This window comes from Colletes latitarsis, chromosome 10 (genome assembly GCF_051014445.1).
Source record: "Colletes latitarsis isolate SP2378_abdomen chromosome 10, iyColLati1, whole genome shotgun sequence".
Taxonomy (NCBI): domain Eukaryota; kingdom Metazoa; phylum Arthropoda; class Insecta; order Hymenoptera; family Colletidae; genus Colletes; species Colletes latitarsis.
Window position 1 is genome coordinate 9,217,916 of NC_135143.1, and position 22,131 is coordinate 9,240,046.

At 37.6% G+C, this 22,131-nt stretch overlaps 1 protein-coding gene across 17 annotated transcripts in view; it reads left to right on the top strand.

The window, feature by feature from the left end:
- Window positions 1–22,131, top strand: part of LOC143346633 (CUGBP Elav-like family member 1-A) — a 504,287-nt gene that overhangs the window by 400,649 nt on the left and 81,507 nt on the right. For all 17 annotated transcript variants that reach the window (XR_013080457.1, XM_076774913.1, XM_076774919.1 and 14 more), the window contains one exon: window positions 12,758–12,806. Coding sequence is in view for 16 of the 17 variants with exons in the window: in XM_076774913.1 (XP_076631028.1) it covers window positions 12,758–12,806 (49 nt within the window). In the remaining variant the exon portion in view is untranslated. The remainder of the gene's footprint in view (window positions 1–12,757; window positions 12,807–22,131) is intronic.

The following is a 22,131-nucleotide window of genomic DNA, read 5'->3' on the forward strand; positions in this document are numbered from 1 at the left end:
TTCAAATCGATTCCCATTTCATTGAGAAATGTGGCACGCCGGCGAAACCACCCGCCCTTGTCGAATAGAAGCGCGAAATGGAAATGGATCGCGGGAACGCATTCTTGCGAAACGACCGGGAAGCATTTCCCCTGAAAATAAACTGCCGGATAATCGGACATAATTGCCTTTATGAAACGGAATTACGTACTTTCCGAGGACGGGGGAAAAGATATCACGGATTTTGTATTTAGTTTTATTTCGACCCCTGAAAATTTGCTGGCTCATTTCGTTCCGTCCACTGTGCCAAATGGGCGTTGACTGACCGATGTTACCACGGATTGCTACAACTACGATCCTGGACGAAAAGATAGCCTTATATTTTTTCGTATTTTCTATTATAAATCGAAGAAAAGTTATCTTGTAATATCGTAATATCTTTGAGTATACTTGTAACGCCTTAAATATCATCCGCAATATTTATTTTCTAGTTAATTTTGTTTGTGGACTGTTCCTGTTCCACCGAACTCGCACTCGGTGCTCAACGAATCGATTATACCTTGAATCAATGTTGCGTTGCAAGATTTCACCATAGTAATTTCCTTATACGCTTAATGATAGTTTAGTCTCGCACACTCTCGTCTAAAAGAAGCCTAACTCGATACACGAGCGTTTATAATTCGAGATCAGCTCGCTGTTCCGCTCGATTCTAATGTATCTCGTTCGTTGTTAGATCAAATTTCATTTATCCGTCCCGGCTAAGTGAAACGCGCTGGTTTCAATCTTTTAGCAGAGGGCAATTCTACGAGGAAAAGTGAATTGAAAACGATTGATGAAACTTGTTGAAATTACTTTTCGTTCGTGAGAAAATCGATTTTTAAAATTGTCATTGCATCGACAATAGACATTACTTAGAAATTAAATACTTTTTCGTAAAAATATCACCGATAGATCGATGACCTCAGATTATTTTTAATTGCGTGCAAAACGAAATATGTACTTCTGAATTAAACGAGTACGTATGTACCTTCGTCAAGAAGATCTCACAAATTCACTGATAATACTCTTTCGAGGATAGAATAAGTAATATGGAAAAATTGATTCGATTAACCGCGCGACACTTATAAACGAGAGGAACTGAAATTTGATCGCTCTTGTCTCTTCTCGATGCAAGGCTCGTTCAATCTTAAATTACAAAAGAAATTGCGTGCCATTTTATACTGCCATCTGAGGATAACGAAAGTGCAACGTAAGATCCTAAATCTAATGGTTAATTAATTTGTACGTGTTTCTAAAGCTGTTGGTAATCTGAATAAATTTCAATGGAAATTTTAATCACACCCTTATACAAGGTGTCCGGCCACCCTTGAGAAAAATTTTAATGGGAAATTCTAAAGACGAAAATCAAGAATATCAATTTTTTAACTGAAACTTTGTTAAAAAGTTATTACAAAATTAAATTAAAAAAATTCAAATCATTCTGAAAAAATTATTTTCGGTTGCAAGGGTCGATTATAATTATTTTTGGTCATTACACATACCCCAGAAATCCTACGCATTTTTGAGAAAAAAATTCCTTACCGAAAATATAATTTCAGGCCAGAAATGCTTCCTTGAAATTTCATGCGCATCTTTAAAACACCATAACTTCTGAACGGATTGCACGATTTTGATGTTTACAAAAGTAAACGACGCGTATTTTAGTGTAGAGTATGTGAAAGTTCTAAAAATATTCGATAAGTTGTTCCTTGACCCCCTAAAATGAGAAAACCCCCATAAAAATGGTCCAATTTTCAAACAGCTATAACTCCCATGATAGTGAATATATTTCACTGAAACTTTTTTCTGAAGTAGAGCTCATAGGTACCTACAAAAAAGTATTAGACAACTTTTCTATAGGACGTCAAATAAAATTACTAAAAATGAAAAACGAGTTTTTAAGAAAATTCGATAGGGGATAAGTGCCTGAATTTTTCGTCGAAATTAAAAAGATTTAAATCGTTCTGAAAAAATTATTTTCGGTTGCAGGGGTCAATTGCAATCATTTTTGGTGAATAAATATATCCATGAAATCCTGTGCATTTTCGAGAAAAAAATTCAGTACGGGCGGAACTTTAAACATTAATAATTTCTTAACGAAGCCTCCATCAACAAATTGGTATTCTTGGTTTTCGTCTTATTTTGTCCTGTAGAATCTTCCATTAAAATTTTTCCAAAGGTGTATATACAGTGTAAAGATTCCTGTCCAGTTACAAAATAATACTTCGCTACATTTCAATAAACACTGTTTCAAATTTACTTGGTATAATTGCAGTTCTGAAATGTCTAATCGTTTTAAAAACATCCTGCAAGCGAACTAATTACGAGTCGTCTGCTCGATGATATAATTTTAGCCAGGTTAACGCTAAATCTACCGGCACTTTATGTATACACATTCCTACGATGACCGGTCAAATAACTAGTCTTTCTTGTTCTCTTTTACGAGGCAACGTACTTCTAATTTTTCCATTATATGTATAGAAAGTTGTGTGTTTGAAGTTCATTCGTAAGATATCCTTCTCTTTTATGTCGCATATTTTCACTTAAAGCATTGAATTCTAAGAACCTGTACAAAAATATTCAATACTTTTACTCTAATCATGCATTAGTACTTTAATAGCATTAGTAAATTAGTAATTTTCAACGGATAGACGATAAAACGATCTTGAAAACGAAAAAATGACATAATAATTATGCAAACACCCTGTATACAAATTTAAATTTATTTTCAATTAAATAAACAATTTATAATCCAGTTTTACTGCACACAAGTCGTTTAATCAATAGGAATTGCTGAAACTTTTTTGTGCGCATAGTGTCAAAGTAAATGTGAAAATAAACATAGAAAACAGTAAAAATTATAGTATCTGGTATAGTCATTGGATAGAGGATGAAATACCCTTTAAAATGAGCGTTCGAACAAGTCGATAGCTTTATTAGTTCCGGAGATATAGCGATTTTAGTTTCGCGTCGATGCGGTTACTAGTTCCTGAGATATAAGAGTTCGAAGCGTTTGTTTACGTTTCATTGATAACAATGAACTCGCGCGCGCGACAATAGTAAACAGTGCGTAGTAAATTCTTGGAAATACTACGACTTCCTGGTCACGTGACTGTCTCGACTCACGCGCGACAAAGAGGTCCGGCGCGACGCGTCAGACGGAGACAGAGATAGTCAAATTAAGAAAAATACTCTTTTACATAAATTACGATATCTCGAAAACGGAAAGTCCGATCGACAAAAACCAAAAACCATTTTAAAGAGGAAGGTTTGCCGCTTCTAACGATGACTCAAATATAGATACAGCACTAGTAGTTTCGGAACAGCCCGTGTGTAAAATTTAACTATATTTGATACGCGTTATTAGACTGTTTTAAGACAGTGGAAACAGAAGATTCTCTCCTTTCGTCTTTGCTATATATTTCGTATTTACTACGGAAGTTAACCAGAATTTGGTATAAAATTTTGTCCAGTAATATAAATCATTCAACCGGTCAGATGACCGGTCGTGGTAGGCAAGACAGACTACATATTTTTCTCAGAAAACAAACAATAAGAATAGAAGTGAATATTGTAAAATTCATTGCACGTATACTATAAGAAAAGTCGTGGAGTTAAATGGCGCTAAAATAATATTGCGTGTTAGAAATTCTAAACGAAATAAGTAAAAACGGTTTAGTGTTAAGATAACATTATTATGTTTAACTTATAAATGGCTGTCAAGATTCGCGAATACATTTTATGACGCGAGCCCCGTTCAATCAAGCACGATGGCGGAGGAAGTATGTAGGAAATAAACAGATGTCAGTCACGCATAAATGATCGTAACGTGCATTCGGGCAGATGAGCGCGCACACGTGTATCAATCACCCGGGTAGTTTACCGAGTGCCGGCTTGCCAAGTAATTTAATCACTTTTAGTCCCTCGTCGGTATTCCGGAAAATCCAGTCAATCGACTGCAACCGATCCGATCGTGTTCGCCAATCGTTGCGCGTTAAATTATACCTCATAACCGTGCGCGTCGTCGTCTAATATTTCCATGGAAAATCAGAGATCGCTGTTTTTCTCGCGTCCGTTGTTTTCGATGGTTTTTCCCCCCCCCCTTGGCGAGCAACGATGCATTTTTAGAAATCGCGTTAAAAAACGAAACACGAAATAGATAGATATTACACGGTCGCTGGCGATCGCCCGCTACTTCGACGAGGATTTCGTTAACAGTGCAACAGAATTGTTTTTTTTTTGTTGCTTTTCCGCTTCGCGTGTCGTTACATTTGAGGGAACGCGATTGATCGATCGGCGACGGTCAAAGCTCGTGTTTACACCGAAATTATAACTCATAACTATTCGCATAGATATTGTTGTTTTTCGTGGTATCGGCGCTCCGTTTTTCTCCAGTTTACATTTTAACGTCGACGTGGTCGTTGAATTTTAATCGTTTTTAACGAAGAAATACGCACGAATGTACGATAAGGTTGTGGCGCTCTGCTTCACTGCGGGTTGGAACTCGTGAGAATCGTAGAAGTGAGGTTTTCTTCTAGAAGGCCCTGCCTTAGACGACTGGGATATTGGGAAGTCGGTCGAGGAATGCATACATATAGCAACCGAGGGATCGGTTGAGCGCTTGTGAGAGCGCGAACCCCTCTAGTGACGAGCATGGGAGGCGACGCCACAAGGTATAGAGGAAAAATAGATACGAAACGTATTTTGTGTTTTTCTCTGACGATCAAAAATTATTGTAATATTCTTGGAAATTTGTAACGTGGTAACATAGAATTAATATATGCCTTTTACCTTTTGTTTTTAAGTGAAATTTTAAGAAAACATTTTTTAGACGTTTGATAGTTTGTTGAAGGTTCGTATTCCACCGATATCGAGGGTTCCTCTACCCTAAAACGACATTATTCTGCGTACAAGGGCGGTACAGCTTCTTTTGTTGTCGCTTTCCTACCCGATGGTGTGCAAATTTCGTTAGGTACGCGATTCGAACATCGATGAAAATCGTGCTCCGCAATTCCCGGAGACGCAATAACGTCGATTCGTTGATACCGCGTCGGGAGTACACGGGCGTAGGACTTACGTATTTCGCCAACGTAAGCGTAGGAGTGTTCAAAGTTTCCAAAGGGGGGGAAAAGGGGGGAAGGCTAGGATACGCGGGCGAGGGTGGAAGACCGTCGACGTGGCGGAAATGAAGACGAGATCGTACGGTGGATAAGCCGGCAAAAACCCTCGAGAACTCGCTGCTACATCAATAACTGAAAAAGAACTTCTTTTCGGAAGGAGCCCGCGCCGCGGAAATTGAATAACGTCGTCGCGTTTACTGATTTCACCGGAAGCGGAGGACGTTTGCGAGTAACTCTGGACACGATAACGATGACAGTGATCAGTACGTGATAAAAATTTATGTGAATGGAGCTCTGACTCGTGCGTGAGAAATTTTTATTCTAGAGAATCTATCCGGATCCCTAGAATCGTTCTATATTGCACCCACACTTCTGTTTGAGGATGTTTGATCGTCAGAGACATTGATACGAATATCTGCAGGTTCCCTGATGAAGTTATAACATTAAGAATATAAAAGACAGTGATTATTATTAAATGATTGATGTGTAACTGGAAGTCCTAAAGGTGTTTGAGTATGTTTGAACAGCAAAGATACTGGTACGAATATCTGCGGGTTCCCTGATGAAGTTATAAAATTGAGAATATAAAAGACAGTGAATATTATTACTTGAATGATGTTTAACTTGAGGATCTAAAGCTGTTTGAGGGTGTTTGAACAGCAAAGATACTGGTCAGAATATCTTCAGGTTTCCTAATGAAATTATAAGATTAAAAATATAAAAAACATGGAATATTATTAAATGATTGATGTTTAACTGGAAGACCTAAAGGTGTTTGAGGGTGTTTGATCGTCAGACACATTGATACGAATATCTGCAGGTTCCCTGATGAAGTTATAACATTAAGAATATAAAAGACAGTGATTATTATTAAATGATTGATGTGTAACTGGAAGTCCTAAAGGTGTTTGAGTATGTTTGAACAGCAAAGATACTGGTACGAATATCTGCGGGTTCCCTGATGAAGTTATAAAATTGAGAATATAAAAGACAGTGAATATTATTCCTTGAATGATGTTTAACTTGAGGACCTAAAGCTGTTTGAGGATGTTTGAACAGCAAAGATACTGGTCAGAATATCTGCAGGTTTCCTAATGAAATTATAAGATTAAAAATATAAAAAACATGGAATATTATTAAATGATTGATGTTTAACTGGAAGACCTAGACATGTTTGAGTATGTATGATCAACAAAGATGTTGGTCAGAATGTCTACAGTTTTTCTAATGAAATTATAAGATTAAAAATATAAAAGACAGTGAATACGTTGCTTAACCCAGGCCTACAAGTGTTTGAGTACGTTTGACGGAGTATGACTCAATACGATTCTTGATTCATTACAGAACGATTTCTTTTCCTTTCTCCAAAGTAACAAGTCCCCAAGTTGAAACACCGTTTTCGAAAATAGAGAAACCCGTTTGTTATCCTAGACGCGATCAACAGGTCCCAGTTTTCAGCAGGGAACGAGTTAGCCGGGACGCTTTTAGCCACATAATCCTTAATCTGGTTTAAATCTAGCAGCGCGAAGGTGTCTCGAAATGCATTCCCGTTTGTCCAATTTCATTACGTAGCGGCTCTAATTTCCAACTGAACGCGGTCGAAAGATTGGGATTCTTCAGGGGGGAGCCGGGGCTGACCGGAAACGGAATCACCGCGGCCTCGGGTTTCCCCATCCTTTCCGTTTATCTCGAAGGCGCGAAACGGCCCCCTCCGAACTCCACGCGAGGAACTCGATTTAAAGTTGCGGCCGCTGCTTACGTATTCTCGTTTTCCCGGTCGTTTCCACGGCAAGGCCACGGGCTTCTTTATTCTCCTTAGCCCGGTCGCGTCCGGACTGCTAAAGTAGCAATTCCGCTTTCGCCCGTTCGAGCGCCGCGACTCCTCGTCGTCTCGTGACTTTTAATCACGACTCCGTTTCGAACGACCCGCCGGTCGGAGGGTAATTTTTATAATCTTCGCGGAAAAAGAAAGAATGCCCGGTCGGCAGGGTCAGGCGGAAGCGACTTTAAAGTCGCCCTGGCTGCCACGCGCTCGCATTTTAAACCGACCCACCGCCCCATCTCACGGTTGGCTATCCTCCTCCGCGTTATTCTCCCTTCTCTCTCGCTCTTCGTTCTCGCCACGAGACTCTTCAATTCCCGAACCCAACCCACCCATCCACCCGCTGTCGCTTGCCTTCTGGTCCGTGGAACTACAAAAGTGCTACTTCTCACTTTCACCGTCTGCTGACTCTGACTCCGCGACTTTTAATCCCCGCGACTCGCCTTCCCGTCCGCGAGATATGCGTACTTTTATGATATTCGAGCCCGAGGATTCGAGGACGAAAGGGCGCGAATAAAAAGGACGGATAAAGGGCGGCCAGGATGGGGAAAGGGGCTGACGGAGTTAAAAGTTACACCACCGACGGATTCCGGGGTAGGCTACGCCGTCTGAGCGAACAAGGAATGCGATTCCCGTTTAGCCGTGAGAGGGACGAAGAAAAGGCCCAGCGCGAAAGTGCAACCTTCCGAGTATTGAAATCAACGAGGAAAGTTTCGTGAAATTTATCCGCGAGCCGGGGTTCGTTCGAAGGGTCTGAGGAAAGGGAAAGTGTCGGAGCTTCAACGTTTCTCGGAAAACGAAAATGTGGTTTTCGATGTAGCTTCAAATTTTCTCGTATTCGTTTCGAGGTATTTAAGGGTTGATATTAATAGATAAAAGAAAACTATCTTAGTAAATATAAAACAGAATACGAGTGGGAGTAACTGTATGTATCACAAAATGAATATTAAGTAAATAGCACGCACAGAAGCGTATGAAAGAAATATGTTTTCTTTTTTTCAATGCACCTTAATAGATGTTTGCACGGTCAAATTTTTATTTCATCTATATTTTTTTATATCGTTTGCAATTTACGATTTACGAGCATTTAAATAAAAGTGGCTAAATTATTAGATCGGTTCAACGAATGTTCACGCAAAATTTATCAAGATTCGTATCGATCATTGTTCCCTTCCCGAGTATTATACTTGATAGCTGCTATGGAAAGCTAAATGTCGTCGAGAAGTTATTGCAGGGGGGGGGGGGGAGTCGAAACATCGGGAAGTTTCTTTTTTAGGCGAACCGATATCGCCGCGGTTCGACTTCGAGAAGATCAGTGTGTACAAAATCATGGAATCGAGCGCAATATAAAGGTACGATGCAGAAACCACTAAACCCAAACGCGAGGGTCGCGTTTAGCATATATATGAATTTCATACTGGCTCACGCCACGATACGAGAAATTCCTTTTCGTCTGGAAGATCGAGAAGATTCGCAAATAGAATATCTTGAACTTCCGCTCCTGAATATTGTACGCTCTTAAGCGAGCTATTGCTCCTATCCTTCCCTACCTTCTGACCCTCTGAACGCCGACACGCTAAAGAGCTACTTTACCGTGGGTGAATAAAAAACAAAAAAAAAAAATTTCATTGTGAATTTTTAAAACTGCGCATAACGGATTTCATTCTTTCTTGCTCGTACGAATGAAATTTCTTTTCTGTTTAACATTTTAAACGCCGCAATGTTTAATATAGCCGTGGAGAGCGGCTGCATGGAAATTAATTCTTAATTAGACGACTATCGTGTTGACACGTTCTATTTCGAATTACTTCCGACTTTATCGTGGCTGGATTTTGAAAATAGTTCTTTCGGATTCAGCACGAAGCGAAGACGGAGGAAATTGTCTCGCTTCGTACAAACTGAACCCTGGTATGGCAACAATTAATACAAATTAAAAATTTTCGTTTTTCTTGTTGTATAATAAATTCAAACTCAACATTATCCAGACTATTTGTACGTAGACGCGGTTAAGAATTTTTCAAAAATGATTCGAAGATCGTATAATTAAAAATAGTCTACATATGTATCTGTTAATTTTGAAGCAGTTTGAAATTTCAACATTTGCCTGGGCAAATATAAACGATGCAGCGAAAGGATGCAGCGAGGGTTTTACTAATCATAATAAATAAATTCTCGAGCCGCGAGTTCTATGGATTACGTAGAATAGTTTGCAATTAATTTACTCTAGGATATCAGCGCTGGGAATTTTCGACGTAAGGGATCAAGTTGGTGATTTAGGGACTGGGTCAAATTCAAGCTATTAGGCAACTATCCAAACAGCATAGTCGGCCGTGCTATTTATTATCTTGAAAAAGAGTCTTTCCGTGTCTTCATGTTCAATTTATGTCCGGGTGTAATTCTTGATGGAATACTTTTCCGTTCTTATATCGGACTGAGTTATATATTATGAATCCTTCTTTAATCATCAGAGTGGATCCATAAAATATGCAATGGACGCGAAATTTGACTCGAATCGAGGAGAATCCCCCTATTCGATATGGATAGAAATGATTTTGAAACAAATCAAATCTGACGATCTTACATCTTGAAAATACTACAAATTGATTCTTTATGTACAATAATTCAAAATTAATTTCTCCATACTCGTAAACAACTCCTGACTTTGTGTAATTCTCTCTCCCTCCCACCAGCTCCTTTCTGTATTATATCTGTTCTCGATGCGGAGTCTTCAGAGAAGAGATGTCGCGAGTAACCTATTTTCGAGAATGGCAAATGAGACCTCTGCTTTAGCTATCAGCACGTTTCCTCGTTAGCATGAGACTATCGGTAGATATCTTCAGCCGAGAATAATGATCGACAACATCCTATGTCAATGAGAACCTCATCATCGACTCTGACTGATATTGCGTTTTGCTATTTCAATGTGAATACAATCTTTCCTAGCTTTCTGTTTACACTTCGGTTATTACAACCGGTTATACACGGTGTTTGGCCACCCCTGGGAAAAATTTTAATGCAAGATTCTAGAGGCCAAAATAAAACGTAAATCAAGAATACCAATCTGTTGATCGAAGCTTCGTTAAAAAGTTATTAACGTTTAAAGTTCCGCCCGTACTGAATTTTTGTTCTCGAAAATACGCTGAATTTCATGGGTATGTGTATTCACCAAAAATGATTGTAATTGACCTCTGCAACTAAATATAATTTTTTTATTATGAATTGAAATTTTTTAATTTCATCTAAAAATTTCAGTACCTACTCGAATTTTTTTCTCGAAAGCGGGTAGGATTTCGGGATTATGTCTATTCACCAAAAATGATTATAATTGACCCCCGTAACCGAAAATAATTTTTTTAAAGCGATTTGAAATTTTCTTTTTCCGCCGAAAAATTTAGGCACCTACCCCCCGTCGATTTTTCTTAAAAATTCCTTCTTCATTTTTAGTAATTTCGTTTGAAGTCCTACAGAAAAGTTGTCTAATATTTTCTTGTAGGTACCCATAAGCTCTACATCAGAAAAAAGTTTCATTGAAATATATTCACAATTGTAGGAATTATGGCTGTTTGAAAATTGGACCATTTTTATGGGGTTTTTCTCATTTTGCGGAGTGAAGGACCAACTTTTCGAATATTTTTGCGATTTGTACATATTCTCCATCAAAATACGCGTAGTTTGCTTTTTTAAACATTAAAATCGTCCAATCCGTTCAGAAGTTATGACGTTTTAAAGATTCGCTTGAAAATTCGGGCAGACATTTCTGCCCAGAAATTATATTTTCGGTAAGGAATTTTTTTCTCGAAACTGAGTAGGATTTCGGGGGTATGTCTATTGACCAAAAATGATTGCAATTGACCCCTGCAACCGAAAATAATTTTTTCAGAACGATTTAAATCTTTTCAATTTCGCCGAAAAATTCAGGCACCTACCCCCTGTCGATTTTTCTTAAAAATTCGTTTTTGATTGTTAGTAATTTTATTTGACGTCCTATAGAAAAGTTGTCTAATACTTTTTTGTAGGTACCCATGAGCTCTACTTCAGGAAAGAGTTTCATTGCAATATATTCACTATCGTAGGAGTTATGGCTGTTTCAAAATTGAATCATTTTTATGGGGTTTTTCTCATTTTGCGGGGTCGAGGACCAATTTTTCGAATATTTTTAGAATTTCCACATATTCTACACTAAAATACGCGTCGTTTGCTTTTTTAAACATCAAAATCGTGCAATCCGTTCAGAAGTTATGATGTTTTAAATATTCGCATGAAATTTCAGGGAAGCATTTCTGGCCTGGAATTATATTTTCGGTAAGGAATTTTTTTCACGAAAATCCGTAGGATTTCTGGGGTATGTGTAATGACCAAAAATGATTGTAATCGACTCTTGCAACCGAAAATAATTTTTTTAGAACGATTTGAAAAATTTTTTCTTTGCCAAAATATTCCAGCACCTACCCGAATTTTTTTCTCGAAAGTGGGTAGGATTTCGGGGGTATATGTATTCACCATAAACGATTGTAATTGATCCCCACAACCAAAAATAATTTTTTCAGAATAATTTGACATTTTTTAATTTAATTTTTTAATAATTTTGATCGAAGCCTCGGTCAAGAAATTGATATTCTTGATTTTCATTTTATTTTGGCCTCTAGAATCTCCCATTAAAATTTTTCCCAAATGTGGCCGAACACCCTGTATAATCTCGAAAGATACCAAAGGGCAGTACTTCTTTCAAGAAAACACGACCAATTGTACCAATTCTACTTTATTCTTTTCATTACACAAAATGGATATTTGCGAAATAAGAATACGATAAAGACAATTAAAATAGATACACATCGCAAGAAAAAAAATAAAAAGAAACGCTGACTCCAACCGCGTTACTTTGCAAACAGAAATTTAATTTTCTGCGCGCATTCCTTTTGTCTCGTCCGTGGGCGCTGTAGAGTATTTCTTGTTCGAGGCTCAGGAATTTTACACAAGCAAATCGATTCGAAACAATGACACTCCTCCGCCCTTCTTCAACAGCGATTACGCGTTTGTCTCTAAAAGAATGTACGCTTTGGAATTTCCTTCCATCGCTTACGTACAAATCTTAACGGCACGATAAACTCGCAGTTTGTTCTCGAAGAGAGGTTCCTCTAAATGGGACTTGCTTTCGAGGCTGAGTGGGTCCTGTACACCCCACTCTGAGGCTTTCTATTCACGGCGTTCGATATTTTCGCTATTAAGTGTAACGTTTGCATAAAATATTTTCTAAAATCGAGCCTACCGCGTTTGTACTTTTAAATCAAATAACTGTCATACCAGAATTCCTTTTCTGTTTTTGTATTTTGCAATGCCATACGGAATAATGGAATACATTTAAACCGGAAACACTGTGTAGCAGAACGTCGTATGAAATTTGTTTTAATCAGCCCGAAGTTACATAATGAAAGAGACAATTTTCTAACGCAAAGTGGAAACGATTTTGACTGGAATGGAATGCGAAGGAATCTGTAAAATAAAACTAGAATACCTCTACGGTCGTTTTCGTACGGGTAACGCGAAAACGAGCAGTAACTACGGAAAATAGAGCCGGGTCCTTGCATATTTCAAGATGTCCCGATGGCACCCCGAACGAATTTCACATGCTCGTTCTGGTACGGCTCTAACGTGGCAGTTCCAGGATGCTCTTAATAATAAACCGCTCTTTCCTGCGCGAAATTAAACATTTCTAGTCCCGGGTAACGTTAAAATTAAATTGTTACAAACGCGCGATTAAATTATTAAGTGACCCTTTATTTTTATTTTTTCGTTTCAGATGCGACATCCGATTCAAATGAAACCGGCGGACAGTGAAAACAGAAACGGTGAGTAAAAATTCAACGGTTCATTTCGAAGAACTTTACAGTATTAATTTTTCTTTTTGCTCTGTTCTCGCATCGTAAGCGTTTCATTTAAATCTAAATTGGGTAAGCATGCTTTACGTATTCTGTGGCGTCCCAATTTCACGCGTCTGTCTAATGGAAATATAGTGTAATACCGGGGGCTGGACACAATTGAAATAACAATCACCAAGTACGAGTAATACATAATTATGTAAATGAAAGTAATAAATACATTCGTTGGAAACTACGAGTCTATGAAAATAAATTTCAAAATTTGAACGATGTGTTATATCTATTTTAGACTAAACTTACTGCGACTTTCAATTAGGGTTCATTGAAATATTGTCGTGTATTTCTGTGCAACAGTTATTTATTTAATTGCAATAAACGGGAGAGAACTTCAATGCACAGGGCGCTGAAAAAGTTTTATTGCTGTGCATTGTAAAGATAAGAGACAGGATATTATTATTATTAATATATGTAGAATACAAAGAAAAAGCTTTGGTAAATCAATTCTACTAAACTCAAACGTTTCGTTACTAACCTTTACTTTAATCTCGTACCACATATTCTGTAAAAATGAGCACACGATAAATTCATACCGCCATTATAGATACGACAGCAATACTTTAACTTTAGAATACTATTTTATTGAACATGTAAAGGTATAGAAATGAAGTGTGCGAACAATATATTCAATGCGACGCTTGTACTTTCCAGTATCGTCGTTCGAAGCTACAATTTAACTAAAGCGTATGCATGCGCTTATACACAAACAATTTACTCAACAAGTTGTTACTTGGCCCCTGCTGAAAAATTTTCAGTGGAAATTGTTTATTCATTCGTCGTTTTTCTATATATTTTTGTATTCGTTTAATTCATTATTTTTTTTAAACGTTGTTTCGTATCAACAAAAGAACGTGGACGGTAGAGTTGATTTTACTCGAACTAACAGGCTAAATTGTGCAGAGTTTTGTCGACTTTGATGCGATTTGAAATTAAATTCTGCGCACATTCATCCAACGATATCGGTATAAAATTGTCTCAGACGTTACAGCGAAACCAACCCCTTGTCTCGTTCGCGTCGTCTTCCCATTCCACCTAAGCGTTTCGCTGTCTGCGTCGTGGCAACGGCGGAGAATGCAGTTCAAAGCATGTTCATTAAGTGCTAATTAATTGGCTGAATTGAGGGATTGTCGTGATTGTGTAGTCAAAGAAGACGTAATCGAGTCGCGGAGCAACGACTGAGTGACGGTGCGGAAGTCGCGACAGGGATTGTAAGGAAAGGGCAGAAAAGGAAAATTCCCAAGACGCAGGTACTGTGCAGAGATAACTTGTTGACTAGACGGACTGATTAGCTCTAGCGTTATAACGACTTCTACTATCTCCAACGAACAAAATCGAGGCAAAGTAAAGTAGAACAATTGGCGTAGACGTAAGCTCAGAATATTAACACATTCCTAAATATTACTGAATATTTCTCCATCCGTCAGGAGCTAATTATAATCGGATATTTCACGAAATTTTATCCACGATTATTTCCCCACGGAAACAGAACTATTTAAAAAATTTCATATTATCGAGCCTCGCAATCTAAAAGCTATAGAAGTTCCAATAAAGCCACGTTAATAGTTTACAAAAAGCGTCTACTTATTTAAATCTGAAAAATATCCGAACATCGAGGTTTCAAAGTACTCGATTGTATTTCTTGCACCCAGGCTAGACGTAAAAAGAAAATCCCTCGAGAAACACGGGAACTTTTCCGTGTAATTGTAGCGGCGAAACGCGTGCAACAAAAATTAAACTACCGATTTGGAAAGGGTGCGCGAACGCAAATAAAAGCGACGCATCGGTGAAGACGAAAAACGAATGCTAATGAAATATTAACGACACCCGTCACGTGCTCGCGGTCCAGCTGGACCTGGGCTTGCGCCCATATTTTTTTTTTTTTTTTTATTCCCCTTGTTTTTACCCCCGGGTGTCCAGAAATCGTAAAGGCCATAATCGATACGCGTGACGGAAGGAAAAAAAGTTTTATTATTGATTATTTGCGCGGACCAACAAACAAAAATATGACAGAAACAAGATATTCAATTTATTATAGCACGGTCAAGAGGAGTTCGAGATGTCATGGAAATCTTTTTTGTCATTTTCGTGAACTGAAAAAATATTTGGACGCAGAACATTGTACCTGTAATTGTTCTCCAAGAAAATCTGTGAAAGAAGAATGTATGTTTTGAAAGGTTCGAGATAGAATAGCCCCTTAAATTAGCGCTCGATATCGGTTCTCTCTTTCGATACCGTCTATATTTAGGAACGTAGGAAATCACGCGCTCGGAGGTAGGATGATCGATAATTCAAGTTTATCGAGGCTGGAGTTCATTGAGATGACGTAACCGTTCTTAGCGATCTTGAGAATGGGTGGAACGTGGATGAAGCGTAACAAGCGACCGAGTATGTCGTTACTTGCAAGCGAGGAGAGCGAATCCGCGATGTCAGCCAAAATAAACAGAATGTCACGGGTATAAATAAAGCTTTCACTCTCTTCGTGACTCTCTTTGCTCTTTTTTTCGCCGAATTGACATACCCAGCGTCGTGACGGAGCTCTCTTGATGGACGAGCTTCCTGTCGGAAACTGCCGCTAAAAGCGTCCGCAAGCACGCGCGCGACTGCCATTAACAAATGTAATTGTAGGCAAATGTACAAGAATCTCTCCAATTTCAAAATTGTAATATTGAGAAAATACGATGGATGACGTTCGAATATGCCTTTTTCGTCGCGTTCTCGACGCTGTGTATAAACGACGCTAGCAAACGTACAAGATTAGGCAAAAGATTAGGCAAATGTACAAGAATCTGTCCAATTTTAAAATTGTAATATTGAGAAAATACGTGGTCAAAGCTATTCCCTTTTTTCTATGGAAATTCGCGATCCGGGAGTTTTATGTCGAATATATCATATATTTGTGCAAAACAGTGGAGCATTGTACCTTTATCGAACCTGAGTCAAAATTCTCCGTTTAAAAATCAATCAAACAAAACAAACTATATGTATAAGTCTTATAGTAAATCTATATTGCTTTAAATAAAAATATAGTAAAATAATATGGATTTGATTACCAATGGTACTGTGCACAGCTGGAAAGATGATTAGCAGGACGGGGCAGGAGGACGAGGGATACTATTGACGTTCTACGCTTTGACGTTTCTCTAGTTACCATAATTCGGTCCTTAGTGGAACGCCCTGACGTAGAAGTAGGTCTGAGTTTAATAGATGAGACCGCTGGCGGCCAATAATGAACGACGACAGAAAATGTGTGTTCATAGAAGTGTGACTAATCCATTATGGCCAATCATACCCGCATTTCCACCGCTCGTCATCTTTCCAGCTGTGCACGGTACATAATCCTTTTAAAACGTGCGTCCATCGGTCGAAAATACACGTCAGCGTAGAGAAAGTGCAGCATATTTGGAATATACAAGTATAGAGAGAACTACTAATTGTTTCATCTGTAATTTCGCAAATAATAGGGACGAATCATCTGTTGCAATTTTAATTTTTGCAATTTGCAAAATTTAAATATATCTGAATTTTAATGGATAATAGTTAGGATTATTTCGAGTTACAAAGTTTCTCTTCAATAATTTAAATATTTATTTATGTATTAGCTATTTAGCGTGGCTCGACCAAATAACAATATCGTTAGCTTTTTCCAAAGATTTCTATTTTAGTAATAATGGTTTAATAGAAGATTCGCCTTGAACTTCTCAACCGTTTGTTCGCTTTTAGTTTTTCGACTGTGCGGTTAAAATTGTAACGTACACAACACGTATCCGTGAAACGTTTCAACTGTTCGAACAAAGAGAGACACTGCTATAATTTGCAGTCTGCGTCGTCTCCTGAAGTAATCACAATTACGTCATTCTCGTGCAACGTCAAGAATTGCATTACTCACAGTTCGTGAAGATTAAGTATTATGGAAATGTTCCTAATGTAACCTATCTTACAACACGAGACGAAAACGTGGTTAATGAGAGAACGTTGCTGCGGGAAAAGCAAAATGATATCGTTTCTTAAATGCAATCTCACAGAAATAGCATTGTCAAATATTTATTCCTATTAATAAATCTCAACGAATGAAATGTAAAAATGGTAACTTCATAAATAATGCTATTTATAATAAATCAAAAGAGATGTTTCTTAACAAAAATTTCCGCATTTTGCGAATTTGTAGAAAAGTGCAACCATCTGCAACGAGTCGAACTAATACCGTGCCACAGAATGAATTCTTCTTTTGTACAAAAACAAAATAAATAATACTATTTATAATAAATTAAAAGAGATATTTCTTAACAAAAATTTCCGCATTTTGCGAATTTGTAGCAAAGTGCAACCATCTGCAGTGAGTCGAACTAATACCGTGCCACAGAATGAATTCTTCTTTTGTACAAAAACAAAAAGAATTACAAGCCACCTTGTGCTATTTTTCAAGAAAATGACTACGGAAGTAAACTCTAGTTTATCTGCCTTTTAGAGTTCATATTAAAACATCAGTATTAAACAGAAATATTACGACTCATAGAGGCTCAAAGAATGTTTTTTAATAATAGATTTTATGACTTCACTGTGCTGGCTCGTAACCTCAACCATACAAAAACGTATTATGTGGCGTTATAAGTCCATTCGTGTTTCTTTATGAGAATATTAAATACTGAAAATTCAGCATAGAACTTACGTAATTAACGATATATGATATGATCATCTGCCATCTTTTAAGTGACTTAAATATTCGTTTAGCATAAAACTCTCCGTTCCTCCTTATTGAAAAATTCAGATACACGTATATTTCCTAGTATCGGTAAATATTTGCTTTAAAAGTATGTAAGATGGGTAAATTCCTTATTTAAATTTTTTAATCTGGGGTGATTATCTGTCCAAGAAGTTTGAATAAGTCGGTATTTGTTTCTGACAAGCATGCGGTTTCCGTATAAGGAAATTCGTCAAAATCTTCGAGCTTCGCTCGATAAGATAAAGCTTATCTAGCTTGCAGTCCGCAATGGCATCAAGAAACATTCTATAATACTGTGTCCGTTCTGATATTATTCCAATACGTGAATCGATATTCTTATAATTTATTTCACTGTGGTTTATACGCCGAAGACCGAAAGCGGTATTTCACGAGCCAACAACCACCAAATTAGAGTTCTATAAACAACAGGAACTACCATCGAGAAATCGATACGCGTTGGTATAAAAGAGGTCGGGGAGAGAAAGTTTTCGAAAATATTCGGTCAATGTCCCTTCCGTTTGATTAAATTTTTCGCTGCGTTATTTTCATTCCTACGCATCGAGCATTTTTAGATCTCTTTATAAAATAAACATTTCGAACGTTTCCTCCATCAATTCCGATCCGATCAAACGTATCAACTGCTTATTTTTATTAATGGTAACTCGTAATTTCTATAAAGGTACTTAATATTTTTAATATACGAATAATACGTATGCAGTCAGATCTTCTGGGTTTCTTCTTTTCAGACTTTGAGTGTTGGTCTGCGTCTTGCGAAAGTTAAGTTGCGTTTATGTTGGGTTGTTGTGACTCTTGACGAATTCGAGCATTTCATCTTTGACTTCTTCCATTTTTAGATCACTGTGAATCTCTGAACGTGGCAGTACAGTGCCTTCAACCGCTTCAAACGTTCTCCAACTTTGATTATCTCGTCTTGGTCGATGTATCGTGGGATTTTTTAACGAAACATTCGCATTGTACCACCCAGAGGATCGTCTTGGTGACTCGCACATCTCTAAACGATCTCGATTCGATGAGAGACGATACGCGATCGTTCGTTTGAGCCTCGCGACGGGACAATCTAACCCGAACGGAGCCGCGTGGTCGGTACCAGACAAGTTTTGCGTCTTGTTTCCGAAATTAGATCCGGTGTCGGAAGATTGAGTTGTGGCCACACGAATCCCTCTTCTGTATATTGGACCAGTCTACCAGTTTGGATGAATTCAACCAGCAACACCCACATTGACCAGGAAACAGACGATCCTCAGGATCGGATGAAACGTGTCTCCAAGTGTCCTGTATTTCGGAAACTTGATTTACACTGCCGGACAAAATGATAGGACATTTCATGTATTTGTATATTTCATATAATAAAATAGGATACATGTACATGTTACTCACCCTATATATTAGATATGTCCTTTAAAGTATCTATATAGAATTGCAAGTTTGTATCTTATACACGTAAGAAATTAGAGGAAGAAGTGTAAACATGGGCTGACTTTGGTCGGTCAAATTGATAGGATGCGTGTAATATTCTCAGTTATCAAGTATTCTAGCAGTAATCTATCAGCAGTGACTAAAAGCAGACGAGCAAATCTTTCATTTATTTACAACATTTGTGCCATTAAAGTTAATATGGGTCGAGGAAAGCAATTAGATAAAAGTGAAAGCGACCGAGTTCTGTTATTGCGGTCACAAAATCAAACTATCATGAAAATTGCAATGTTATTAAATAGAAACCGTCACGTTGTGTATAACTTCTTAAAAAAATCCGAAAATCTACGGAAAACACTAAAGTACTGGCAGACCTCGTTCTACAACAGAACGCGACACACGGGCCATATTACGCGTAACTTCTAATTATAAGGGAACTGCAAGAAAAATCGCCGAAGAAGCAGGTGTTTCAGCTAATGTAAGAACTGTGCGACGTATTCTCTAAAGCAGTAAACAAATTAAACGAAAAAAAACTGAAAAGAAAACCTTCTCTAAGTGAGCAACATAAGGAAGCCTGTTTAAAGTTTGCTCACGATCATGTTTTGTGGAAAAAGAAGTGGAGAAATGTGATATTTAGTGACGAAAAGAAATTTAATTTGGACGGCCCTGATGGCTGGAATTACTATTTCCTCGATTTAAGAAAAGAACAATATTTAAGCCGTCGACAAATGGGTGGCGGAAGTATCATGGTGTGGGTTGGTATTGGATATCGCGGAAAAACTGACATAAACTTTTTATCTAACCGTGTAAACAGCAAAAAATATATTGACTTAATAGACGATTAATTAAATAAGTGGAAAGAAAAGGTGGTTTTACCATACCACAGACAAAACATTTCTGTTCAATCAATTGTATTTTTTAGTAATGTTCTATCATTTTGTCCGACTAAAATCAATATATGTCTACAATATTTACTCTAATTTCTTTTGTGTACAAGATATAAACTTTCAATTCTATATGAATACTTTGAAGGACATATCTAATGTATAGGGTGAGTAATATGTACATATATTCCACTGTGTTACACTAAATATACAAATACATAAAATGTCCTATCAGTTTGTCCGGCAGTGTACTACGAAAGTAGAGTCTCTGTAAACACCTCAGATCACGCATCCATAATAGAAGGGTTCGCAAGAAGTATATTGTAACAAGTAACAATCGATAGTGTAAAAATATATCGAGGGGGAAAATGATAGTAATAATACGCTTTTCGTCCGTAATTGCACAGAAGCGAGCCCTCCTCGCGGTCAGTTAACGCGGGAATATTGTAACTCTAATCATCGTACCACGTTTCCTATCGTATCGCGCGACTTTTGTCGAACAAACCTCCCTTCGGTTCCCACAGTTTCAAAGATATTAAAGTAGTTATCGAACCATTCCATAAATATAGGAAGATAATCCTCGTTAGACCGCTCAACATTTTCCCTGCGCAATTTTCTCTGTCTCCATTCAGAAGAAACTTCTAAATCGTTCCAATTTCTGGGATCACTTAGCGTAATCATGTTCAAGTTCCTAAACCTAAAACAGCACGCACGTTCCATCCTATCGTAGGTCTGTCGTTAACGAGACTTTATTCTAGTTTCCATCTGCTTGAATATGCATCGAGTAAGTACGGATTGTGGAAAAGTGGATCATAAGGATCAGCGGGTAAATAGAACTAACTTTCGCAAGCTCACTGTTATTCCAAATTGTTCCTATGAAGAAATCAGCGTTACCATCGACCGAAAGTTTACCTGCCGGAATATAGGACTTGGAAATTAGGTTTATCCGCATTACCTATTCGCATACATTACGAGGAGAACGATTTAAAATTTTTGTTGTACCCCGACGGCTCTCTCGGTTGTACGTTCGATCGGAAATCGTATTTCGGTTTCTTTGGAAATTATTTTATATCGATAATAAACAACTTTAAAAATAAAAATATTATTTTCCATTTGAACTATAAATTATTAGCGACATATTTTGTCAACTACTCGCGTTTTCGTTTTTGTATTTACGAAAGGATTGTGTTGGGAATTCCAATATTTATTAGCGGACCTCATTTAGTTAATATTAGTTTAAATTACTTAATTAGCAATTTGGCAAGTACCTTGTGGTACAATGCAAATTACCGTGCTATAAAGCCGTTAAAGTATTGTACTTTGGGACCATACCTGCCCCTTGGGACCGCGGACACCCACCCCTGCACCACCCTCGGTGGGTGGGATTTCGATCTCCATCTACACCTATTTGGAATAGGTATAAAATCGCGGGGCATAGGACTTTACCAGTTAAAACTGCATAAGAACACCACAAGAATCGTGACAAATTAAAATCGAACCAAGAACATTAAAACGTAAACTGTTAATACACATGTAAATATTTGTAAATAAATTCAAGTGTTGTAAATAGTATTGAACCTTCTATTTACTAAATAAAACGGCTCCACGAACCTAGTGGGAGCCTACAGATTGATAATAAGGCAAAATACGTATACGAGTATTGAACAAAACATCAAGAGAGACTGGTTGAATTCGCATAATTGGGCCAACCGATTAAAGTCGATGCTTGTATTGAGCACCCCGATCCGTTACAGATCAACAATTCGTGTCTCTGCATATATTACTGGATCACGTTCGCCATTGGGTTCGCGCGAAAAAATATTTTCGTGTCACCGTGTGTGTACGATGCGATCCAATACGGTACCAAAACGATATTATATTACCGGTTATAATTATTGTATTTGCATAAAACGCATTTCAATAGAGATGCCTGATATGCAAATTATTTGAGAACTCCTTGATTATCGTATCCTGTTAGCTTTTAACCGCAATAATATTGTTGACTAACCGGTGACAAATAAAACGATGACTTCGTTAAAAGGAAACGCGGAACTTGAAACGTAAAATAAAACTCAATCGACGGTTTCTTAATTAGTTAATCGCTGTCGTTTAACGCAAATATTTTTAGAGCATAGATAAGCGATTAAATTTAGGCAGATAGAAATATAGACAATAATGATGCAAGAAAAGAAACGTGTTC